This window comes from Podarcis liolepis (assembly GCF_965112155.1).
Source record: "Podarcis liolepis genome assembly, chromosome: 5".
Classification (NCBI taxonomy): domain Eukaryota; kingdom Metazoa; phylum Chordata; class Lepidosauria; order Squamata; family Lacertidae; genus Podarcis; species Podarcis liolepis.
This window is the reverse complement of record NC_139556.1, coordinates 68754891-68782081: the sequence shown is the minus strand read 5'-3', so window position 1 is coordinate 68782081 and position 27191 is coordinate 68754891. Positions and strand designations below refer to the sequence as shown.

The window sequence follows — 27191 nt, the reverse complement described above, 5'->3', positions numbered from 1 at the left end:
CTCAGTTTCGGGATTTATTTGTAAACCTCCATAGCTGTTATTTTGAAAGTGTGAGGAACTCCCTACTGTGGAGGGAGGGAAAAGAAGGCGTAAACAGCTAACAAGGGATGCATGAAAGCTGTCAAATACCATATATCATATCAAATATCATATGGAAGATGGAAGATGGAGCTTGTTATATCCTGCTCCGAAGGGTAGGACCCAAACCAATGACTTCAAGTTAAAATAAAGGAGATTCCCATTAAACACTACGAAAAACTTTCTTACAGTAGGAGCTGTTTGACAGTGGAATGGAATCCCTTGGAGCAGACTGCTTCAAAAGCGGGGAGGAAAGTTAAGTGTGGATAAGACCTTATTGACATGGGAATCATCATCATCATCATCATCTATTATTTATACCCCGCCCATCTGGCTAGGTTTCCTCAGCCACTCTGGGTGGCCCCCAACAAAATATTTAAAACATGATAAATCATCAAACTTTAAAAACTTCCCTAAACAGGGCTGCCTTCAGATGTCTCCAAAAAGTCAGATAGTTGTTTATTTCCTTCACATCTGATGGGAGGGCGTTCCACAGGGCGGGTGCGACTACTGAGAAGACCCCCTGCTTGGGTAGGAGTGCCACACAAACTCAACTGTGTCTTCCACAACTCCCACTCATTCTGATGGGGCTTGCAGAGAAAAACTTGCTACTGATAGTTTTTCAGCCATGCTCTGCATTCCTTCCCAGGTCCTTCTGCTGTTATTAATTACTGACATTTCATAGGCTCGTTCTCTTGGTATTGCCTTTGGCTGTGTTCCTGCTCATGAGCAGGAATCTGTCAGATAGCTTGCAATATTCATGCTTTGTTTTCACTTGCTTGGGACTTTTTATACATGTAGGTCTGATAAACATGAGACTACTGTTGTTGTTGTTGCTGCTGCTGCTGAATATACACACACACACACACACACACACACACGGCCATTTAACACGATAGTCTCACCCCCTTCCACCCCAGTGCTTTCGATGAGCCAATCCAGTATGTCACCATGAGTATAATGGATATCATGAATTGTGCCCCCCAAAAAGGTAATGTGAGAAGCTAGTTTGCCCTGAGTGACCAGATTCTATAAAATGATGAATCATCCACTCCCACTGAAACAATTGAGGTGAATTACCTAAATGGAACTAAGAAAAAGGCTCAGTGATGTAGCTTTATTGACTTCATTGACTGTGCTGTTGTAGTCCCATTGACTCTTACACTAGTATTTGTGTTCTTTGATTTGCACATTAGGCTCCAGATGTACAGAAGCATAGTGTTTTGGAAATGTTTTAAGATGACAAAAGCTGGCAAAATATCTGAAAGGAAGCCTACCACCCACACCACATACCCAAGTCAAGGTGCTTTTTGAAGAAACTCAAGCTAAGTGCTTGAAAAACGAGTTCCTTGAATACGTCGTGCCTCTGAGGAGATATGAGCTTGTTTATTTCACACTTAACACACTTTTGCTAAATTTTCCAAAACAGGCCTTGTTTCCTTTCTGTTTGTACTTTCAAGTTTGCTGGGCCTATTTATATTAGAGTGCTGCACAAGTTGTCCCTCAAGGTCCTTCACGCTTCTGTGAGGACACCAGATTTCTCCATGGGGAGGAGAACTTCTCCAGCAGTTTATCAGGGATGAGACTCACCAGCAGCAATGGTAGTAGACAGATTCTTTCTTCCCCTCCCTTCCCCAAGGTGGTGTTTTGTTTGAGGGCCTTTGCTGGTGCACTGATGCCTGCACCCTGACCACAATTTTGCATCCTCCAGTACTCCAGGCCTAGTGTCATTCCAGGGTACTCTCCGCCCCCTCTCTGTGTGTGTGTAAAGAGGAAGAAATGGTGGCTGCTGCCAAAAATAAATAAATAATAATGATAGAGAATATTAGAAAAAAAACTAGGCATAATGACCTTCTTTTGGGGAGGTGAGAAAAAAGAAAAATCTCAGAACTTTTTTCAGAAAAAAAATCTTCTGAGAAATTTTGGCTCATCTCTGATTTATATATACAGTGGTACCTCAGGTTACATACGCTTCAGGTTACAGACTCCGCTAACCCAGAAACAGTGCTTCAGATTAAGAATTTTGCTTCAGGATGAGAACAGAAATCGTGTGGCGGCAGCAGGAGGCCCCATTAGCTAAAATGGTGCTTCAGGTTAAGAACAGTTTCAGGTTAAGAACGGACCTCCGGAACGAATTAAGTACTTAACCCGAGGTACCACTGTACATTATCTTGGATAGTTGTGTAATGTAGCAAAGAAAGGTGGAAAGTCACATAACCAGCCTTCAAAATATTTTTATTCCCAAGGCTTTACACATCTCAGCATTTTTTCTAAGCTATAGAAAATGATAATTCTTATTTCTCAGTGCAATATTAGGTTTTGTTTAGCAACAATGGTAGAATATTTACTTTGGGTTTTAGCATTCCACTAAACATTTCATTATGTATTGCTATGCCCTGTCTCATGTGCTCAGGACAGATGGCAACAATCTTGTCAGCTTTATCACCCAAAGGGCTTCACAATCCAAAAGCACAGCTATTCCAAAATTTAAAAAGCTATAATAATCATTCATGCTCATCAGGTGACCCTAAGAAGCCTGGACATCTCTAACACATTTCTTGTTCTCTTAGTGGAATGGTTTTCAGGATTCTTTTAGGGGAAGACATGTAGTATTTTCCTATATTTTTTATATTACTCTTCTACATCCATTCCCCACCCCCCTGAGAATGCAAGTTGTCATCACACCATTCCATTTTAACACAATGTTCTTCATAAAGCTTTATGGTTGGATCAGAACAAGGCGCCGAGGTCTGCCAAGAGAATACTTTTGCCAGCATCAAGTTTATAGAAGCGTGATGCCCATCTGTAATCAGGATTACACTCCTGGACAGAAATTGCAATGGGACCTAAGGGAGAAACTGAAGCTTGTAAATTCAAAAACATAGCTCACTAAAGGGTACCATTACTTTATTTATAAACATGTGGGATTTATGACCTCACTTGATCTACAATTGGGAGCTCATAAATCCAAGATGCATAAGAGTGAAGATTTTCTTGAGATGGTTTTTGCATATTTGCCACTAGCATGTGCCATTTGGATCTGATAAGCCTGCAAAGGCAACACAGTGCACAGTCTAGTCAGAAATGGGCAGTGTTCAGACTGTAGCAAGAGGAAGACTCTTCTTGGTTGTTGTTTTGCTTTCCACGCTAGAGAGAAGATTCAAACATTTGGAACTGCTTTAGCATTTTGTTTTGGGGCCAAGGTGGATGGAAATGAGTGGCCATATTTTGCAAGTCTTTGATGTATGCCTCCCGCTGTTGTTGTGTTAATGACAAGTCTTTGTCTTGCTCTCCGCTGGGCTGTGGTGAGGTTCCCAGATATTCAGATGCTCAGCTAAACTGAAAAGCAGTAAATGAGGAACATCCCATGTTAACTTCTTGGAAAGTTGCTTGCCAACACTGAGTGAAACGAATAGGAAAACATGGTCCAGTGAATTTGATAATAAAATGCTACAACCTCCTTGTTTGCTCAAGAAATTTCTGCATTCAAAAACATTCCTGTTCCAGTTCCAGTGTATGTGTCAGGCAAGGGCTGCTGTGACTGTTATGAAGGAGGAAATGGGAGCCCATATCTGAGGGATCAGAAGATACCGTACTTTTCCGTGTATTAGACGATGTTTCCCCCCAAAAAAATAATGTTTTTTTATTTAGGTTAGGGGGCGCAAATCCACGGGTTAGGGGGCGCATATCCATGGGTTAGGGGGTGCAGATTACTTGCCTTGCCCCGGGTGCTGACAACCCACGCTACGCCACTTGTGGGATTGGTTGGTTCAGTGGTGTTATTGGTGGCTGTGACAAGGGCTGGTGTCTATTTGCTGTTTCTGCATCAGTGGGGTGGGTGATTAGCGGCTTATGGCGGTGAGGGAACATCTGATAGGTGGTGGGTTTTTTTGGTGCGTGCACAGTAGCGCAGGTTAGAAGGGTGAGCAGTTTTCGGCAATATCCCCCCTAAAAAAAGCTCAATCATTCTCCACAAAAAAACGCTGAACAACTCTGGGCAATCTCCCCCCATTTTCTTAAGTTTGAATTCCCAAAAATAGGGTTGTGTCTTATACATGGGGGTGTGTTGTACATGGAAAAATATGGTAGGTTTGAAAAAAGTTCATGCCTAGATTCAAACAATTGCACAGCTAGAAAAAAAAGTCCAAAATCCCAATGGAGAAGCCCAATCTCTTAGAAATACCTTCAGGAGACCTGATTTGGGCAGTCATGTTCTGATACTTGAAAGAGCCAGCTTGTCAATCCTAGTGAAACAGGCACAATCCCATTGGCCTGGGGCTCATCCACATTTCGCTTGTCTAGAAAGCGCGGGTTGAAGAGTTTTCTGCTTGTCCCGTACTTTCTAGCCACTGGATGTTTCCCACTTGCCTTGCCACTTTCCCTGGGAAAACCTGCTCTTTACTGCTGGATTGTAGCAAATGTAAATGTGTGGAAAGCCCGACTTGACGTTTGGTTTGATTCAGTGGTAAAGAGCAGTTTTTCCTGGGGGAAGCAGAGAGACGAATGCAATTGTGAATGAGCCTTCAGTGTCAAACACATTCAGTGTCAAACACATTCAGTTTAATTCATAGCCTGTAGCTATATATGTCTTTTTCATACGCAAAAGGAAGCATCCTGGCATGATCTGGATTGGGACTACAGCCTGTGTGGAGAGTAGAATTTTAATCCATCTTTAAACCCAGCCGATTCTCCACTTATGGCAATTGCAGGCACCAGGGGAAGCTCTTTTTTACTATCAGTAACTGTGGAGGGAGGAGATTTCCAGGGGTTCCTGACTATAGGCCAACTGTGGGGTCAGGAATTTGAGTCAGCTATTGAGCAATGCAGAAATGGCCATTTCAGGGCAAATATTGAATAAAAAAGTGTAACTACTGTTGTTAAAATAACGCTGGCACAATTATTCAACTGCTCCGTTGTGCCTGCTTTAAGATTTGGCCTTATAGCAGTTTTCTTTCATTGTTCTCATAAGGAAGCATTTCAGGTAATTTGTGCAATCCCTACAGTCTATCTTCGTGTGCCATAAATTCCTGAAATGGGGTAGTGATATATGGGCTGAAGGAAGATTCTGTACAGGCCCTGAACAAAGGAATGTTTAAATTTGGAGCTGTCATCCAAGAAACTATAAATGTACCACTCAGATGTTTCAGGTTTTTGTTGAAAACGAAAAGGTTGCAGAAAAGAAACTTGTTTTGTTTTCAAAAGGACACATTATGCTGCTGATCTCCCCCACTCCACCCCCCATTAAAATATTGAGCTGGGGGTGTAAGGAGGCAGCATTTTCTCGTCTGATCTGTATTCTTTCCAATCAGTGCTGCTTTTGCTCTGCTGCAGTTTGGTTTCTGCCAAATACCATGACATTTAGCTTGCTGGCCACTATTTAACATAAGTTACGTCACGTGTGCCACCATTTGCATAACTTATGTATTTTTCATTCATTTCGGTGTAAAAGAAATGTCAAGATAATGTGGAAAAAAATCAGTAGGTATCAATTGTTGACTGAAAAGGCAGTGATATGAATGAAGACCAGTCATAGTCATTTGACTGATTTCTGTTCCAGACCACAGCAATTTCTGCTTCCTTTTCCATTTTTGTTGGGATTCTCTGACCCTCCCTAATTATAGGATGTCAGAGCACATTCCAGTCAGTCATGTTATTTAGATATTTCCAGCATTGGCAATCAATTATAAGCATCTTCCTCATCTCTGAATCTAATAAAGTCAACTCTCTCCTTCTTCAAAGCTTGCTCACATCTTCCAAGGTTCACCTGGAGCCCACTTCTACATAGCACTATCCCATTCTTGGTCTAAAGAGACATATGTCCAGCTGAATGTGGTTCAGTTCCCTCCTCAGACCTTCTGCTCAATGTGTGAAGGTCTGGAGGTGGAGCCAGAAGACTGAGGGGGTGGGGCCAACTTGCACAGCCCTGCTTTCCCTCTGCACATTCTTTGAATTACAGTGGTACCTTGGGTTAAGAACTTAACTCGTTCTGGAGGTCTGTTCTTAACCTGAAACTGTTCTTAACCTGAGGTACCACTTTAGCTAATGGGGCCTCCTGCTGCTGCCACACCGCTGGAGCACGATTTCTGTTCTCATCCAGAAGCAAAGTTCTTAACCTGAGGTACTATTTCTGGGTTAGCGGAGTCTGTAACTTGAAGCCTATGTAACCCGAGGAACCACTGTAATTTCTGAAGAGAGCTTTAGTGGCTCAGAGTTGTCTCTGCTTTTTGAATAGCAAGGATTGTTATTGGTTAAAACACTGTCTGTCTATAACCACTGCATAACTCCTAGGCTCCAACAAAGCTAAATGGCATTTTAGGGAGCCAACACAGCTAAATGACATTTTAAAAAATGTACTCCAAACTTATTGGGCAATATAAGTCTTGCTTGGGTGGAATTGGCTCTGACAATGTCATTTTGAGATGTTTGACAATCCAGTTGGCTTTATTGGATGCCACTAACAGCTACTGTAAATGGTCTGGTATTGAATCAAATTCGCTGAATGCCAGTCTAGTTAGAATAAGCCAAAACAAAATAGCTCCAAAGCAGCATTTTTTCCCAATGAAAAGGTTTGTCATGCATGTTCTTCCAACAGCTGTTTTTATTTTAGGTTTCATTTCAAATACATTCAACTAAATGCAATGCTCAGATTCATCATCAAAGGTCACCAGAAATCCACAGATTTCCCCCCAAAAAAGATCATTATCAAGTTCTGAGCAATTGTGTGTTTTATTACTTTCATATTTTACATTTCTGAGTTTTCATTTGCTACCCTAAAGGCAATTCAGACTTAAAAAATAACAAGGCTTGGCATGTTTTACATTTACTCTTCTTTTCAATTATTACAAGGATTCTATATTAAAATATTTCTTAGGGTTTTAAAAAATATTGCTACCATTGCAATATATATGTTGAGGAAAAATATACTTTGCCTACCCAAGAGCCCTTACATTTTGGCACCCATGACTGCAACCCAAGCATACTTACATGGGCTGGGAGTAAGTTCATGGAAACTCATCAAAACTTATTTTGAGTAAATATGGCAAAGATCAGGGTGTATGGCTGCCTTTTACCAGTGCCATTGGACATTATGCTCCTTTTAAACCTGGTCTGAAAGAATTTGTGGCTTTTTCAGACGTTTTCAGCCTCCATCAGGCCCAGCCAGCATGACCAATGGTAATGGATAATGGGAGTTGTAGTCCAACCACACTTGAAAGTCTTTTCACCTGTGTTTAAAACTTTCAGTGATTCTTTTTAAAGGGACCGTAATACCTCAAGGACCAGCTCTTCCCATGTGAACCAATGTGGACACTGCAATCATCTTCTGAGGCCCTCCTTCGTGTGCCTCCTTCTCAAGAGGTCCGAAGGGTGGCAACACGAGAATGGGCCTTCTCTGCCGTGGCTCCCCGTCTGTGGAATGCTCTCCCCAGGGAAGTTCACTTGGCACCTTCATTATACACCTTCAGACGCCAAGCAAAAACGTTCCTTTTCAACCAAGCCTTTGGTTGATTGGATTGACATCCTATGCCCTTTTAAAATGGGGAGGGGGTTGGGGGGAGGTTATTGGGTTGTTGTTTTTATTTTGATTATCTATTTTGTGGTTTTATATTTTGATTTTGTTCTGTGAGATCTTTATGTATAGGGCGGTACATAAATTCAATGAATGAACGAAATAATAAAAAAAAATGATACAGCTGCCATCAAGAAATATTCCCTGGGTGACCTGAAAATGAAACAGTGTTAAAATATACAATATATAATAATTAAAACAATTAAAACAAACAATAAAAGACAGAATTTTCTTATAACAGAGAAAGCATAAAAACAAACCAGATTTGAAAAATCAGGGTGAGTAAAAAGGTTTTCAGCCAATTGAGGAAGATCTGCTTTGGCAGACACCCATCTCAATTTACTTTGCAGAAGCACCTGCAACAGCAGCTCGAAAGAGAATCTTAAGTGTTCAGGGAGCACAATAGGAAACCAGAGGATGCTCCTTGTAGCCTGGTCCTAAGCTGTTAATGTTTCCCTTCTAGCTTAAAACAAGCACTTTATTTTTTATGCAGCAACAGACTTTGAGCCAGTGGAGCTAACGTTCTGGCATAGTATGTAGGATTGCCATATTTCAAAAAAGTGAAAATCCGGACACAGAAGGGTTTTGGGGGTGGTGGGCAAAGTTGGGCAAAGTTTCTGAACTAAGTGCAAACCATTTTTAAAGGCAGGCCCATGTGCAACTGGGTCCATATGACACAGTTTTGCTTATCTGCACTTCATTTTTATGTAGGTTTTTTGTGGGTCTGTAGGAAAATGAGAAACATAATAATGGCCTGTGAAGACAAATCAGAGTTGCTTTCTGTTTGATGTGGAATAGCCAAAACATATAGTGTAAGATAGTGTAAGTTGACACTTGTACCCAAATGTTCTACAACTGCTCATTGCTGGTATCTCACTTCAGGTCAATGAACTAGCTAAAAGTTGAAGAGCTTTAGATTCAGAACTACTCTACCCTGTCTCTGCCACTCTCCCTTCTTCATTTTTTAAAGCAGATAACTCTCTTTGTGGCAGTGGTGGAAGGTATACACTGAAAAACATTCCACTGAAAGTTAATATTGTCAGAAAGGATGACCTGAAGCTCTCTAAAAACAAATTTAACTCACAGAATCCTGTGGTTTCTTCAGTCCCCATATTGTGGGATAACTTCTAGATGCTTACACTTTGCTTTAAAGGTTTCATGTCGGAAGGCAGCGTACAAAGGATTGTAACACAATATTCATACTCTTGCTATCTTTTTTAAAAAAGAAAGAAAAGAAAAGGCACCTTTCTGCAGCTCAAAGAAAAGGAAATGTCATTTGTTGGACAGAGCTGCTCCTCTCATGCCAAAATGAAAGTAAAGTTATTTTATGTGATTTCTGCAAACTCCTATATTATATGCAGTCACACAACAGTCTCACCCACCCTGGGCATGAGATGATGACTTGTGATTATCTCATGACAAACAGAAATGGACTGCAGTAGTTGAAAATGTCACGGCCACACTGTCTACTTCCTGAACAAGCCAAGAATTCCATGCCCATTTCTGGAAGGTCAGACATCTTCATAGATCCAACAGGCTACAGATTGTTGTGACACTCTTAAAATGCATCGGTCTGTTATTGTGGGCATGAAATGAATATGCGTATCATTTATTTGCAGTAGGAAAGTTTCCAGGAATATTCTTAATACATATGTATCAGAGGCACTAGATAACAGGACAGGAGAAACCTATAACCTATCAACTTAGGTAGGTTGTAATGCTGGGGGTTTTAAGACTGTGTGATGGGCATATAAAATATGGGTAGTTAAATATCTATTCATCTCTAGAACTTTCACATGAGTTGTGATTTTGTTCAGTTTCAAGTAATCAATAATTCCTTGAGTCTTGAAAAGAAAATTCCATGGAGTCCTTTTGAGGGATGTTCTGACATTATCCAAATCACATTTTCCTCCCTCAAGTTTGGAGTTCTGAATTACCTGGCCTTATTTCTAAAGTGGAGTCAAATCCATTAGAAATCTTGATTGTTTCCTTTAAAACAATAAAAATCCATTTTTTGTTCATGTTCCTTTTGTTGCTGCTTTCATTTCAGCCATATATATGTTTGCATAACAATACTTTTTGTGAAGCATTTTATTGATTCACATGCGAAGTTGTGTGTATAGATAAGAAAACCACAGAAAACAAATCTTGTGGTTTGTACATATGGTTGCATCAATATTTTATTTTAGATTTTGGTATTGTTTTACCAACCTGTAGTAGTGCAGGGATGCGTCAGTAGAACACCTCACACAAAGAAGCTTGATAGAATAATAAGCACAATGATAACAAACACTTAAAAATTAATACACATGTGCTCTAATAATTTGGAAAGGAAACAGATTCAAATAATGTTAAGCAACTGGAAGCTGTGCTGAGGAGTTCTTGTTTTAGAAATTCGTTTGAAACTAGAAATCCTAGCTGTTCTTCCCATGTCCATAGAATCACATGAGGGAAACCAGAGACACACTACCTATCTCTATCACTTCTGTTGTTTCCCTGTTGTTTGGTCCTACTGCCTTTGGTCATGACCTCAGAGTCCAGCAGTAACTTGAACACAGAGGCTGAGGTACTGATTGAGGAGGCACTGGGCCCAAGCCAGCAAGAGTCAAGCATATTCGCCTCTAAGAGGCTCACACTCCATGGAGCTGAGACACAAACACAGGCAGCTTGCCCAGCACAAGCTCATTCGAGACACAAGACCAAAAATGTAGGTCTCCACGCTGCTCAGCAAGTGGGTGGAGCCGGTGACATGTGGTCAGGTTTACGGACTATAAAACAGCTCAGTTGAGAAGTAGCACTAGTCGAAACAAGTTGTTGTCCACTTCCTGGGCTCTGTCCAGAGTCCTGAAAGACCCACTACCAAACTCCCTTGTCTCCTGTCATCCTAATCTTGATAAAACCCTGGCTGGCTGTTTCTTACCTGCCCTTCCCTTTTTGTTCCAGACTGTTTGTTGGATTTGTGCCCTCCCAACTTTGCCTTTCACACATGGGAGGGCAAACGCCTGGAGCAAGAAGCCTGTATACTTGTAGAGGCTCTCCACACCATATAGAGCTGATATCACACAGAGCTTTAAACCATGTGGTGCTGTCTCCATGAGTACAACATTCTCCCCACTGTGGAAGGTTGCCTTCCAGTTCATGGAAGGTAGTGGGGGGTGGACAGGGCAGAGAGAGCTAGCTAGGATATCCCTGTTCTCCCTCTCATCCCACCAGGAGAAACATACCTGTCTAAGGCTGTATGGAAGCTGGAAAGTGAAGCCCACAGACCAGTAAAGGATCGGAATGGAGACAATCTTCTCTTAGTGCTGCTATTGTGGAATGAGACTATTTAAGATTCATGATCTAATCCCTCTTGGTTCTTGTTAAGTTAATTTATAAAGTGAACTATATTATAGTAATGTAATTCAGATAACAGCATATTATGCTTGTGCATTTGTGTAAGTGCATCAGCATAGGGATGAATGATTCATTCTAGTGGTATATTGCTTTTTAGTATTAATTCAAGCAAAGAGCCAGTATTTCCAGCAGGTAAAAAATTAAATTATCCTGGAATTTATGCTAGTTGAGACTCTTTGCATACATAGAGTAATCTATAGAAGCATCTGAAGGTGGGTGGGGGGGGGGGTTAGGGAGTCAGGAACAGGTAAGACCAGTTTCTAAATATATTATATATTTATTTAGGAAATGTCTACTTCACCCCTCTTTTTTGCCAACCCCAATGTGGGTTACAAACATATGAAATCAAATATGCAAAGCATGTCTCAATAATATGCTAAACACCGAGCAGATAGACACCGGTAATATAATCCAGATAAAAACTGAATGCTGTGGGATGGTTTCATAAAATTATTTCAGTCACAGAAAGCTTGGGAAAATAAATGGGCTTCAAGCTGCTGCCATAAAGATGCCACAGTTGGTACCAGCTAGACCTCCAAGAAGAGAACATTTCTACATGCCACAACAGAGAAAGCCTGTTCTGCATCAGCACATAATATGCCAACCCTGTACACAGAATGTTGAGAAGAGTTTGACTCCTTTCTGAGTTTGGATGCAGCACTAAGCCAAGCCATGGCTTAGCTCCAGGTGGTGTGCCAGCAGCACAAGCATAGTGGCTGAACCCTCACACTTCCTAATTCATGCCACTGAGGCCTCACACTGACTCAGCAGCGGCTCACACAGTGAGGCAGAGGCAGGTGTGAGCACAATTCAAAGTGTTGGTGCTGACCTTTAAAGCCCTAAATGGCCTCGGCCCTATATACCTGAAGGAGCATCTCCACCCCCATTGTTCAACATGGACACTGAGATCCAGTGCTGAGGGCCTTCTGGTGGTTCCCTCACTGTGAGAAGTGAGGTTACAGGGAACCAGGCATGATGCCTTCTTGGTAGTGGTACCCGCACTGTGGAATGCCCTTCCATCAGATGTCAAAGAAATAAACAACTATCTGACCTTTAGAAGAGATCTGAAGGCAGCCCTGTTTAGGGAAGTTTCTAATGACTGATGTTTTAATGTATTTTTAATCTTTTGTTGGAAGCTGCCCAGAGTGGCTGGGGAAACCCAGCCAGATTTTTTGGGGGGGTATAAATAATAAATTATTATAATATTATTATCATGGCAATAACCAGCAGCAGCAGCATTGCTGTCACAAATGGGGAAGGCAACAGCAGGTTCAGAGCTGGGCAGACACTCCAGGGGCATCTTTGCATAGCCATATTTAATTGTCTGTGTGATGACTCGCTTGTTCCTAGTGGGGAAAGTACCTTTTTTATTTTAAAAAAGTTGTCATGCCAAATCATTACTTGACTATTGCTTGAAGTATTTAAAAAGTGGAGAGTACTTTCACAAGTCATTGGAGGCTGAAATCTAGCATAAGATAATTTAATTATTGAAAAAAAAAAATGGAGATTTTCATCTGCAACAGCAGAAATGCTACCTAAAATATTCCTATTAGTACTAATCAGCCTTCCAGTAGAGAGTGACAGGGGACAGAGTTGAAAGGTGTGGACAGCAGAAGGTTTCAAAGGGTATATGTATTTCAGAAATAGTAAGAAATCTATAGTTTCAGAATATAAGTTGCATTGACTGTGGGAAATTCAATCAAAATGAAGTAGTTTTCAATTCACATGGGAATTGAATGGTGTTTAAAAGCTTTATGTGATGACTTGTGATGGTTTTGTTTGCATGCATATTTAGAGAGTGGGGAGGGAGGGATGACATTTTATGGCATGATGACAGGAAGGGACAGATTGCCTGCATTCATAGTCCACAAGTTCCTCAGAAGAAAAGAGAAGGTGTCATCTTTCTTGTTTCCTAAATGCTGACCTTTGGGTCAAATCAATAAGTTATTGCAGTTAACACAGACAGGCACACTGCTACTGAATACCATATATGTCATCAACTGAGTACCTAATGTATACATAAATGCAGTTAAAATGTCTCAGATTTTTCTAAATTAGGCTGTAGTTTACTCAAGGGATAGGTCGGTGTCTTGTGAAGATAAGGACTTAATAGTAAGGGAGTATTTTCATCTTCACCCATGCCAAAGATAATAAAATATTGTTATAAAATAATAAAACCCAATAAAAATAGGTGCATATGAATAAAAATGCATTTGAATTAGAGTTAAGGTAAAAATAATATTATCATTGTCTGCTTCTGAAGCAGCCTTATGACAATGGGTGTGAGTCATAGGCAAATTACACGCTTAGATATTTAGGTTTTCAAATGGGCAAATTGGGAATAAGCCATTTGCTGACATGTTGAGGACTAATAAATATAGCTAGCATGTGATTTCTTGGCTGGCCAATTAAGCTTTCCTGTTGTTTGAATGAGGTACCTGCCAATTTAGGCAAGCTATCAAGTAACAGAGAGATACTGAGTTAGTTCAGGCATAACTATTTTGGTCTAATGCAAGCATTGTGCTTCCACAACCCCTCCCTCCTCTTGTATGCCATAACAGACAACTTCTACGATTTGCAAAGCCATTGCTTTCCATAGCAACTGAACTGGGAAGCTGTGGTTTAATCTTGGTTTACAAACCAGGATACGAAAACCAGTTTTGATCCTGGTTTCGTATTCTGGCTCAAAGTCATGAGAGAGAAACTCAGCTCAACTGACCTTGTAAATTGGTCTATGTCTGCTGAGGGAAGTGATGAGGCAGTGAGCAAGGCAAAAAAATCTTGTTATGTGGGGTGGAGTAGTGCACAACCAGACAGAGTCATAATACCAACATAGGTTAATATTTTATTTATCTCTTATCCAACTTCACAGCTTCAAAATACCGTGTTGCAAAATTAAATGATTCACAGAAGAATGTGCCAAGTAAAATATGTGGGATGTATTAATTTCAGTATTTTTAACCCAGCCTTCCGTTAAAATCTTCAAGCATTTTTCTTTGTACATTTTTATAATAAGGAAACAAAAATAATCACAGTCACATTAAAACATCATTTTAAAAAGTTAAATCAGACTGTAGGGATCAAAATCCCATTTGGAAAACAATACCCACAAATGCATGCCAAAAAATAAAATAAAAAATGTTTTGGCTGACTTCTCCCTGTATAGGGAAAAGCTATAGATTTTTAAAACCTTTTTAAATTAAAGAGCTTTGGTTGTGCATGCTTTCTATTAGCCATATTTAGATTAATTACTATTTTACTCAGTATTGTGAAGACTGTTCTCATGTTTCTTTATATGTGTTTTACAAGAGGACATGACTTAGAAAGAAAGAAAAAAGCTTCAGCCATACTTTGATAATATTTTTATTTTTTTATTCCAGCTAAGAGAACATGAGCTCCCAGCACATCTCTGGCCTAATATAATTAATTTCCAAAATGGAAATTGAATTAAAATGGAAATCTTTTAAATTGATTTCTTCTTATGCTATCTTTCTAAAGAGTTACCTAATATTTTTGAGAGCTTTTAAAAGGATTTATTGGATTGATTCCCAATAGATTCCCCTTTTATTTACTGGACTATGGTAATTATACCCTTAGGCACAAACCTTTGCTGATTGTCAATATCCAAAGCCAAACGTCACCGCTAACAAGGTAGGAGTTGACAGTCAAGAATGATTAGTACTTGATCTTAAGGGTATCTTTGCACAGATAGCCATTATCCTTTTAAGCGTCTTCAGGTCACATGAAGCAGTGAGTCAGTTCAAAAGATCATCTTGCCACACTGCTGGGATTTATTTATTTTTTTAATACACCACGCCTGGAATTACATTGAGTACTTGCAAAATGTCTGCAATAATTTAAAATACCTTTTCAACTCTCTGCAAGCTAGATTCGCCCCTGAAAAATGTCTCCCTTTCAGAAATCGGAGATGTCTCTGAACAGAGAGTAAAGGATCTGAAGATTTAGGGAGATAAGAGATTTCCAGGTTTAGAAGGAGATAGTTTTTTTCCTCTGCATTTGATTATAGACATATTAAATATGATCCGAATCTGTTGGGTCTCTCAAGCTGTGAGAATGGACAAATGAGGGGATCTTTTTTTTCTCCTTTTTGGTGTGAAGCTGTTGAAATAGTGATCATTTGTAATAATTGCACAATGCTTCATGTATGTAAACTTCTTGAATTAAGAAAGACAGGCGTACCACTGAGACTGATAGGCTATACTTACCAGTTATCAACCAGCTATTGGTATGGAAAACAAAATAGCCAAGGAAAATATATGGTGCTGTAAAACAATATTCCATGATAGGAATTACGGTAATGCTGCATTCACCTTTAGACTTCACCATTACTTATCACTTTTATTATTGATACATTGCATTCACTTTATTTATTTGAAATATTTCCATACCATTATTCATTTAAATTGGGGGAGGGACCTCTTTAATCATGGTTTTAAACCCTAAAGAAATACATGGTTGGTGACTTCTCCCCACCCACAGCTGACCACATGTTTAATTAGTGTTTAAAACGTTGATTAAAAACATGCAGTCTGGAGGGGGGAGAAGGAAACAATGCAGATGAGAGTTGCTTTCTTTGCCTCCTTTTTGCCCCACCCCATGCCAGTTTTAAGGTTAAAAATTAGAGTGCTTTGCAAGGTCCCAAATTCAAGTTGGGGTCAGGATTGGTTCAGGTCATCCCAGGTCAGAGTGGGTCCAATACGAGATGTTAAATCAGGTCCCATATCTGAGGAGCTAAATCAGATGGGGTGTGTATGCACAACTCTAGAATTCACATCTCTATGGGTGCCAAATTATTGATAATTATTACACACAAAAATGGGTCGGTAGTATATCATTTCAGTAACACACTGCAAAATGTACAGCTGCAAGCTTTAATTAATAGGTCGGCCAGCCAAAACTCTAATTCTGTTTGTTTCAGCTAATGTTTCTGCAACTCTTAATTATATGTTTTTTGGACGATAAGGCAGAGGAATGGGGAACCTATGGCCTTCCAGATCAGGCCTGGTCAGTTGCCAGGGATGGTGAGAGATGTCCATCACCATAATCTCTACGAAATTATTGAGTTTTTCTTTTGGGACAGTGGGATCTTTCTGCTTCATACCTCCTTATAACATTACCATTATTATTGTGAAAGTTATAAGAAGAAGAAAACAGCACACTGAAGTGTTTATGATAAATAATTTATGGACTAAGTCATGTGTGTTTCAAGGAATCACATGCAATTCAACTAAAAAAGCAGAAGTAAACAAATTAGTATGTAGCAATAGGGCTTGGCTAAGCTTTAATTGTAATCATTTGTGTTACTGATCATTTCCAGTCAGTTCATGTTGTGCAATGTATTCAGTGGGGTTGTCATTGGCCTTTAGTTTTAGAATTGCTGCATTGTTTATTGCTTTTTTTGTTTTGTTTTTAATTTAACTGAATTGTAGGTGCCTTCCATCCTTTCAGCTAGATATAATCATTGCAGGCGCTGAATACTTTTGTTTTGTTTTGCCTCCCACACAATTTTCTATTTCTCTCCAAGCAGTTTTTTCAGTACTTCTTCAAACCTTGGGGCTCCCCTGAAATTCCTGATTTTTGATACATGGTACATATGATGATGTTTATCCATTTTCATTCTTAGCACAACTGGCAGGGCTTCTAAAGGCGTGCCACTGCAACATCACAACCACTTTTTAAAAAAGAGGACCTCCTCCAGCCCACATGGCTGATATCTCAAACCCCTAGGTGATAGATATGAAAAGATTGCTCTTGCAAGCCAGCACATAATGATCAATGTGGGGCTACCTTTGAAGGTGACCCGGAAACTACAACTAATCCAGAATGCGGCAGCTAGACCACATAACACCGGCCGCCAATGCGGCTGCAAAGACCACATAACACCGGTCTTGAGAGAGCTACATTGGCTCCCAGTACGATACCGGGCACAATTCGAAGTGTTGGTGCTGACCTTTAAAGCCCTAAATGGCCTCGGCCCAGTATACCTGAAGGAGCATCTCCACCCCCATCATTCTGCCCGGACACTGAGGTCCAGCTGCGAGGGCCTTCTGGTGGTTCCCTCATTGCGAGAAGTGAGGTTACAGGGAACCAGGCAGAGGGCCTTCTCGGTAGTGGTGCCTGCCCTCCCATCAGATGTCAAGGAAATAAGCAACTATCTGACTTTTAGAAGACATTTGAAGGCAGCCCTGTTTAGGGAAGTTTTTAATATTTGTTGAATTATTGTATTTTAATGTTTAGGTGGAAGATGCCCAGAGTAGCTGGGGAAACTCAGCCAGATGGGTGGGGTATAAATAAATAAATTAATTAACAACAACAACAACAACCACAACCACAATAGTTGTTGTTATTATTAATATTATTATTATTACATAGTTTGTTATAATACTGCTCTACTTCTACTTTCTATTTTGATACTAAATTTTAATAGCTTATTAAGTTTCAGAAGTATTCTGGAAATATAAGCAAGCTCCTTTACAGTGAATTGGAATAATTTCATCACCGCTGTACTATCTGCATTCAGCCCTTTAGGGCAGTCATTGGCAAACTTGGCCCTCCAGATGTTTTGGGACTACAACTCCCATCATGCCTAGCTAACAGGACCAGTGGTCTAGGATGATGGGAATTGTAGTCTCAAAACACCAGGAGGGCTAAGTTTGCCTATGCCTGCTTTAGGGTCATTTCACACCATGGCTACATGCAGGAGCTGGTCCTACAACTCACACAAACCCTTCTCTGATACATGTGTTGTGCAATCTGATGGAAATGCGTGCATTGCCTCTTGCAATTCCTACATTGCACATGCCCCGTGCAAGTGCTTGTTCTTTGTTGCAGACAAACCACAGGTGGATGTGTGTTCTCATATGGACGACACATAGAGATAATGCATATAAATACACAAATGAATAAATGCATGGCTAGCCTGATACTCCATCTCCATCCCATAGTCCTTCTCATGTAGATTCTCCACTGTTGGAGCTTTGATGCTAAGCATGCCTGCTAGTTCTTACCATGTAATCATTTTCTCTCCCTCCGTTTTATTGCAGGTAGATAAAGTGTGTGGACAGCCTGAAGAAAAAGAAGTGAGACCTTTACCAGACAACATAGTTCAAGCAAAGGAAGTAACTGAGACACAGGCTCTGACAATGACACACTCAAATACTCTAAGCAGTAAAAGGAGGTAACCCTGATGCAACAATTTTTTCTCATAAATTTGAAACTGGAGTTTCCCCAAAATGCACCATTTTAAAAATATGAAAAAAACTTCTGAAACCAGAATTGGGCTTTTCAGTACTCACTTCCATTACATATTCACTAAGCATGTTTATATGAAACTGGTCCTATTTAGAAATCTAGATTAAATGCTTCAAGTTACACATGGGGAATTTGTAGTTCAAAACATATGGAGGGCTACAACTCCCATCATCCCTAACCATGGACCATACTGACTGCGACTGATGGAAATTGGAGGCCAACAACTTCTGGAGAGCTATAGGTTCCACACTCCTGGTATTAGCAAATATTATGTACTTTGCATGCGGGTGGCGCTGTGGTCTAAACCACTGAGCCTAAGGCTTGCTGATCACAAGGTCGGTGGTTCGAATCCCTGTGATGGGGTGGGCTCCCATTGCTCTGCCTAGTCCCTGCCAACCTAGTAATTTGAAAGCACGTCGAAATGCAAGTAGATAAATAGGTACCGCTCCGGCGGGAAGGTAAATGGCGTTTCCGTGCACTGCTCTGGTTCGCCAGAAGTGACTTAGTCATGCTTGGCACACGACCCAGAAGCTGTCCACGGACAAACACCAGCTCCCTCAGCCAGTAAAGGGAGATAAGCGCTGCAACCCCAGAGTCGTCCACGACTGGACTTAACGGTCAGGGGTCCCTTTACCTTTACCTTATGTACTTACTTACTGTTACAACCTAACTGAAGAGAAAGAGCAGGTTATGTTTTGCACTGCAGCAGTATATGGCCAAATTTTAACATCATGGCTGGTGAGCAAGAAGCATTTACCCATATAGCATTGTTGGGATGGATCCAACGATTCCTAGAGCTGAGTTCTGCTCCCTTGTCCACTAATGGAAAGCGTTGATTAATTGAAACAAAAGGCAGATTCTCTGGTCCCCTGTTGTTTTTTGTTACTCCATAACAAGTTAATTTAACCCATAAGAGAATCCAGAAGTATTCATATGAATTTTCTGAGCGGAGCAATATAATCTGCACCAAAATGTTTTATTTGTCTCTAGTGTTCAAGCAGCTAAAAAAATACCTGAATACACAATAAATTGTTCTTCAGCTGTTTGGTGGAAATAATATATCAATTACCAGTATACCAGTTAAAGCCCATGTGAGCAGCCTTACTTCATTCTAACTCTGAATCAGACCCATCTAAAATGATAATGAGTTCGTGCAGAAATTCAGGTGTTAATTTGTAGCTTATTAGACCAATACACTCCAACCAACTTCAGATACCTTAACAAGCAACATGATGTCCTTTATTGCAAAGTTCCTGTAGGCAGTTCCCTTTTGATGCAAGGAACTCTTATGAATGCTCATTTGCAAATTCAAGATCTAGAGTAACATAAAGTAGTTGAGCAGCTACAAATTCCAGTTGGGGCTGAAGTCAGCCGACACTGTAGGCAGTCCTAATGACTAACTGGTGACCAGCATACAGCTATAGAATAAAATATTAGAACAGCCTTCTTTTTCTACCAAGATTGTGATGTAATCTGTTCCAGATTGGTAAGCATTTCTTCCTTCCACCCCATTCCCCCCCACTCTGTTTCCTGTAGCTGATGTTTGCTCAAAGTAATGGTGTTCTGTTTTATCGCCATCTAAATTTATTTTCCTCTTCCCATATCTTTTGAACTTTGTGAAACTTGTTTCTCTGTCGATGACACTGGCATGACTAAAGCTTGCTCAGAAACTGCATGGTATTTCAGTTCTTCTTATCTCTGCATGTACATGCGATGCTATGCCTATTCGGCAGATGTTAGTGGTATTCTTTTGTTTTTCTTTACCAAACACAACTCAGAAATGAACGGACCCTGGAAATACAATTTTCTTTGGAAGTCTCAAAATGAGCAATACTGAAACATTTTAGAATCGCAGGAGCAGTCACTCATACAAGGAGCCTACATATAGATGGTATTGGCTATCCTATCTGGGATCCACATTAATAAATTCTGCTACTAAACATAGTCTGTAAATGCACCTTGTTTAAAAGCAGAGCGGTTGGAGAAGGAAACAGCTGAGGTAATAGAATGTCAAGATTTTACTGTATTTCTACTACCTGTGGTGCTCTATTTTAAACTTAAACAATATAAGGACATACACTAGACCATTACAAACACCCACATTTCATAAGATTTCCCATAGGACCTTCTGAGTTAAAATATGTCAGTGATCTAAAGTTTCAGGAAGGTTCTTATAACTCAAATGAAGCCCTTAAGAGCCAGTGTGGTGTAGTGGTTAAGAGCGGTAGACTCGTAATCTGGTGAACCGGGTTCGCTTCCCCGCTCCTCCACATGCAGCTGCTGGGTGACCTTGGGCCAGTCACACTTCTCCGAAGTCTCTCAGCCCCACTTACCTCACAGAGTGTTTGTTGTGGGGGAGGAAGGGAAAGGAGAATGTTAGCCGCTTTGAGACTCCTTCGGGTAGTGATAAAGCGGGATATCAAATCCAAACTCCTTTATAGGGATTTCATAGGAATATAAGGAACATATACAAACATTGGTCCATCTGCTTCAGTATTGTCTACAAAGATGGGTATGGGTTCTCCAAGGTTTCAGTCAGAGATATTTTCTCCAAAAATTCACCTAGATACACCTGGGAATGAACCCAGGACTTTTTGCATACAAAGCAGGTTCTCTTCCACTGAGCTACATCACTTCGCAAATGATGTAAACTAAAACAAGCAGATATGGATTTAGTTACTCACTTAACCTTACCCTTCCAATATCCCTGAAGGGGCAATGATCTTTTCTTTGTTTCTTTTCCCTGTGGAAATAAGTGTTTTGTTCCCCTGAGAAGGAATGCTTTTCCATCTCAAGCACTTTCACATGTGCTTCTTCTCATCTACAAATCATTTGTCCTGCTCTGTTCTCACATGTATGCAATAACTTTTCTTAATGTGACATTTGGAGATAAATTCAGGAGATTTATTTTCAGCATTTTGAACCTTCATTTTGTAATGGTATCCATTTAAAAAAAAGGATAAATTTCTTTTAACATGTTTTAGAGTAAAGTTCAAATCCTCAAGCACAGAGCACAATCTACCCAGAACTAAACTGTGGGTGGACTGTCCCTTTATTATTATATTTTAATATATAGGTTGGAGCATATTTTATTTGCTGGAGCATATTTTTTTATTTGCATTTGTGCTTCTCTGGTTTAATCCTGTGCATGTTCTTGATTATCTTTTCTTTCAAATAATTTATTACTTTTTGTTTCTCATTTCTTTTTCTTTCTTTGCCTGAATTCCTGCTTCCCCACTCCTCTTCCCCGCCTTCTGACTATTCTCCCTGGCCCACTCCAGTTCTCTGCCTCTGAAAGCTTCAAAGAATGACAAATCCAGAAGTTTGAAAAAAATGGCCCGGTAAGAATGAAAAGAAGCTGACATGTTTTTGTCTCATTTTAAATGAGCTGTCCAAACCTCAAGGCTCTTGCTTTCGTTTTAAGAGTACAAGGTTTTGTTCAGTATTACCATAAAATGCCTCTAATATTAATTTCTTAACTCAAATGCAACCATCTAGAAGAACCATGTTATTAAGAGGGGGGAAATACTGAAACTTTTGGCTCAAATATCATTTTAAAATAAGGTGTCTACTGTTTAAAGACATACCAGAAAATGTTCTCCTTACTCTACAATGGGTAACATAGACAATGAAATTTGAATACTTTTTAGCTCCAATCTGAAGTTTCAATCATATTTTTCAGTCAAGGCTTTTTGTTTCTATACTGAAAATTCATATATCACTCTTCAAAACTAAGTATGCATTTCAATTTTGTGTTCAGTATTAAAAGGGAGTTTGTACATTCCTATCCTAACATGCAGACTTTTCACTACTAAAATCTCACTTTTGCCTGCCGCTCCTAAGCTAGAATTGGCCTTTTATCTGTATCTGGAGAAAATGGCAATAATTGCACTTGTGTGCATGATCCAACTCCTCCTCCTACATGTCCAGTAGTTCTTGCACCTGGACTTGTAGGGAGGAAGAGTGGCTCAGGATGAGGCCAGTGGTATGGAAATCCTCTTGCAGCTATGGTGAGATTGAGGCACACAAAGACTGGATCATCCTCTGTATGCTAAGAATGCGATTGTCTTCATGGTAAGGGCTAGGCGTCTGGAAAATACCTAGGACTTTGTGTTCTGGAAATAGTCAGTTACATAAGAATATTAAAAAAAACTGTTAGACCAGGTGTGATGGTTTGGTGAGCTTTGGTGAGTCCTTCGCAATAAATCCCCCTGCTCAATCAGAGTTGTAGTTACAGTTTTTATTGTACATTATTTACAAGGTACAGAGCATCGCTTCAAACGTCCGAATCATCCGTAGCAGATCCCGGGAGTGGGAACTTCCTGCTCCTCCTCCAGCAAAGCAGCTTGGACAATCCCAAATGTCTACGTTGTTCTCTGCGTTTTAACCCCCTCCTGTCCTGGGCTGACGGAACGGGTGTTCCCTCTCCCTCTGTGCCTGAGCTGGTAGAGGGGTGTTGCTGTTCTCTAACATCAGGGAGACTTACCTCCGCCTGAGTGGCCTCCCCTTCCGCTCCACCCTCTCTCAGTCCTGCCTCTTCTACCGGCTCCCTGCTCTCCCCTCCTCCAACTCCGGAGCGTTCCCTGCTGGCTCCATGACACCAGGTCAATGGCCCATTTAGTCCGGCATCCTGTTCTCACAGTGGCCAAGAGGACTCTTTCCTCCTGAAGTTTCCAGCAACTGTTATTCAGTTGTTTCTCTCCTTGATGTTAGAATTAAAATCAGGATTTCTCAAACTTGGGTCTCCAACTGTTTTTGGACTACAATCCCTGTCATCCTTGACCGCTGGTCCTGCTAGCTAGGGATGGTGGGAGATGTAATCCCAAAACAGCTGGAGATCCAAGTTTGAGACACCATAATTTAAATGAAGGAAGTACTAGGATGCCTGGATTTTTGATAGGTGGTATCTTATACAAATCTAGACTAGACTCTACTCTTAGAATTTCATTGGATGGCTCTTCAGCAGAAATATTATCCATTCCAAAGGCAAAAACCTTGCTGTAACCACCACCTGGGTCTTTTCTGTGTTCTCCAGGACACACTTGAAAATGGGGAAGGTTTGGTTTGCAACTTGGTGACTGAGGAAATTGACTTGAAGCAGGAACTTTTCAATGGGGAAAGTGGTAGGGAAGGCGAGGCATCACCCTCTTCTCTGCTTTGCCACTTCTCTCTTTCACACACATACCAAGATGCTATTCATACAAGAATGACCCTTTGGGATTTCAGTACATGTGTTTGCTCATGTATTGCTAACTCAGTAGAATAGTTAGACAGAGCTGGGACGAAGTATAAGAATGAACACCGTATTAAGATTATGAAGTTGCCTAGAATGTTAAATGTGCTCCTGTTGGTGTTGCATTGCTAACATTATGTTTTTCATTTCTAGGGAATTCATCAACTACATGAAACGATCCAGAACACTCTATGCCTCTTTAACTGAAAGACTCTGTGATGGTGATCTTGTGATGAAAGACAGTTCAACTTGCTGGAACGGAGAGGATGTTGTAGAAAGGTAACTGTGAGAGGGGTGTTCTCTCTCTGAGTAGACACGATGGAGGGAATTTGTTTCTGCATACTGATTGTTTCTTACTGGACTGGGACAAAACCCTTTATATAGGTCAGTTTCTTTCAACCGGTGTGTTGAGGACTGGGCAAAAGCACTTACATACACTTGTCATTCTGAGTCTGTCACCAGGCCTTTCTGGCTTGGGTAGGTGACACTTAATTCCTGCCTAGTTTGTACTGCCTTACAGAGGTGCAATATAACTTCTGAAAGTTGATTAAATATGTAATATTGGATGTGATGCCATTACCAGTCCTCTTGGATCATAGCACTGGAGCTAGAAAGAACATTTTACCTGCCATGTGGAGGTCACTCTGTAGGTTGATTATTGCAGGTGGAGAGGCTTGATGAGAACAAACATTTGACTGTGGTACCTCGCCACTCTGATCTTTTTAATCCATTCTACCATTGCTACTTTGCACATTATTTTGCAATTCTGACAAGGGGTGGAATCAAATGCTGCACTCTTCCAATCTTTCCATCTGCACAAGTGTTGATGCCCGATCTCCTTCCAATGTGCACTGTTTAGAGAGTTCTCCAGCTAATTTCAAGGATGGGGGGTGGAGGGGGGACAACCCCATTGCACAAGTAGTAGTCCTTGCACAGGGATTCCACAGACAGTTAGGTGAATCCCACTGGAAGAGTTGTTTTCAGTTTCCTCTTGTTCAATGGGTAGAAATAGAGCAAAAATTCTTAGGAACAGAGTAGATAAGAAGGAGCAGCTGATGGTTTTAGTAATTCCCTTCCATATGGTGATGGTAGTGATTCTGTGTAGACTTGAATATTCACAATTGGTTTTATAGCCCTGGATTCTTGGCTACATTCAGCATATTTTTTTTTTAAAAAAATGCTATAGCAGAAGCGTTAAACCTTAAGTAATGTGGTGAGTGCTCACTGGAAGGACAGATCCTGAAGCTGAGGCTCTACTACTTTGGCCACCTCATGAGAAGAGAAGACTCCCTGGAAAAGACCCTGATGCTGGGAAAGTTGGAGAGCACAAGGAGAAGGGGACGACAGAGGATGAGATGGTTGGACAGTGTTCTCGAAGCTACCAGCATGGGTTTGACCAAACTGCGGGAGGCAGTGGAAGACAGGAGTGCCTGGCGTGCTCTGGTCCATGGGGTCACGAAGAGTCGGACATGACTAAATGACTAAACAACAACAAAGTGGTGATAGGTATTGGACCCCTGTGGCTCACAAACATTTGAAAATCTACATATACATGTTACTAGAAATAAGCAACAATTACATCTGGCTCAAATCAGTCAACCATGGTTCTGAAGAGGGGTCAGTGACTGCAAACATGTCCCTTTAATTGTTCATCGGCAGAGTCTATTTAGGAAACAATAACGTGCAACATGGCCTATCCCTTAACTGTGGCTATTGATGGACCCTTATTTGAAGCCACAATTGACTAGCAAACGAAAAGAGAACCAGATTAATATTGACCATAATTAAAGTTAAGGCAGACCTAACTCTTAACTTTTGTTAAATCCAGAAGCAGAAGGGTAGGGAAATTGAAGCAAAGGAGGATTGGGCTCCCTCCCCTATCAGTGGGTCTTGACAGATTCACTGGCAGCAATGCCAGCTTTCCAAGTAATCTACACAGAATTGGGTGGTTGGATGTCAGCAACATTCTCATTTCCTGCACTTCCCCAATGTAGGGTCAGCCCTGATTATTATTTTTTAAAGCAAGAACCCAGGGGCAGATGGACCCTGATGAGTGACAGGGCCTCAACCAGCTGCTCACTCAGATGCTTGGTGCTCTTCTTGAGGAGCAAGCACGATACCCCATTCCTTATACCTAGTTGGGAGGTCATGCTGTGTCTGTACTGACATTGAGTAGGACAAAACAACCTGGATGATTACTGTGTCTTGAAAGTTCATGCTGAAACTGTTCTTGGCTTGGTGTGATTCCAAATCTGCACCAACTCAATAAAATAAGCCACATAAATGTAGCAAACACTGTGCGACCTTCACAACTTTTGCAAAGATCATCTCTGTCCCTGATGGCATCGCAGCGGGGAAAGCTTTTGAGTCTTCGTACTTGGCACTCTCTATGTGTGCTTTCTTGCTGTGTGTTCTGTTTACAAATCCTTAAGGAATTCTTTGCAGGCTTGTTTGCTTCAGATTCGTTTATTGTTCTTTTCACCTTAGCAGGAAGCTGTATCTCACCAAGAGAAAAGTCTCTTTCATGAAAGGTGATTTGACTGGGGGAGAGTGAGGTGGGATGCATTTTGCTGAGGCATTTTGATTAAAAAACAAAGGATTAAAGGTGGCACAATTGATTCTTAACTTTTGTACAGTAAGCTACATTCCAGCCATGCAAAAGTCAGAGGTTTATGCAAAAACATATACCTCCTTCCAGGCAAGGGAGAGTCCAAGGACCTGTTCTGTCTGAACAAAAGCTCTCAAGGATGGTGCAGAGCAGGGCTTGTGAGTTGTAGCCTAGAGAGACGGGGTATGGCACGAGGAGAGCCCTACGAGGAGGGGTGTAGTGGGGGGGCAGGCGCACAGCCCTGGGTGCACAATATTGAGGGGGTACAACACAGGGATCCACTTTCCACCCTGCCTGCTGCCAGGGGTCTCTGGACCCCAGAACCTGGCCTGGCCATACTGCCATGCCCCTGACCCCCTTGCTGAATGGCCACCCAACCAGCATTGAGGAGATTCAGCCGCCACGGGCCGCAGTGGCCAGCCAGGCTCCTTCCTGCATGGGTTGGCCAGGCGGCACAGCATGGCCCCATTTGGCTCTTGTGGTGAGGCAGGCACAGCAGGCCCCATGAACCCTCCGTATGCATTTGCCCAGCAGCGTGGGTGGCAAGGGCTAAGCTAGTACAGTGGGTTCTGTTCACTCTCCACACCCTGCCCCGCCAGGCAAACACCCCGGGCACCAGCAAACAATGCTATGCTGCTGCCCATGAGCCAGATAGTAAGGGTTTGATGATAGAATTGGCCCCCAGGCTTGGGGTTTCTCACCTCTTCTGTAAAGATGCTGACTGGATAACAGGATTGTACTATAAATTACACGATTGTGCTCTAAATTATCCTGGATCAGCCCCTTATCTCCTGTGAAACATCTGGCGGGAATGCTGCCAGAGGATCTGTGAAGAGTTGCTTTTTAGGGTTCAAGGTTTTCAAGTACCGCTGCTTTAGTGCTGTCAGCAATCCAAGTAGCACCAAAGTGACACCTAGTGAAAAAGCACTGAAAACAATATAACTCAGCATGTTTCAGGCAAAGCCAAAAATGAGGGGGATAGGACTGTATAAAGAGCCAGTATAGATTGAATCTGACCCAAGTGGTATCTAGTCCAC

The 27191-nt window shown here is 41.1% G+C and overlaps 1 protein-coding gene across 3 annotated transcripts in view; it reads left to right on the top strand.

The window, feature by feature from the left end:
• LOC310708276 (glypican-5-like) overlaps positions 1 to 27191 on the top strand; it is a 410849-nt gene that overhangs the window by 136814 nt on the left and 246844 nt on the right. For 2 of the 3 annotated variants that reach the window (XM_083506453.1, XM_083506452.1), the window contains exons 4-6: positions 18106 to 18239; positions 21595 to 21654; positions 23700 to 23825. In XM_083506453.1, coding sequence (XP_083362579.1) covers positions 18106 to 18239; positions 21595 to 21654; positions 23700 to 23825 — 320 coding nt within the window. The remainder of the gene's footprint in view (positions 1 to 18105; positions 18240 to 21594; positions 21655 to 23699; positions 23826 to 27191) is intronic. The other variant, XM_083506454.1, reaches the window with a different exon arrangement.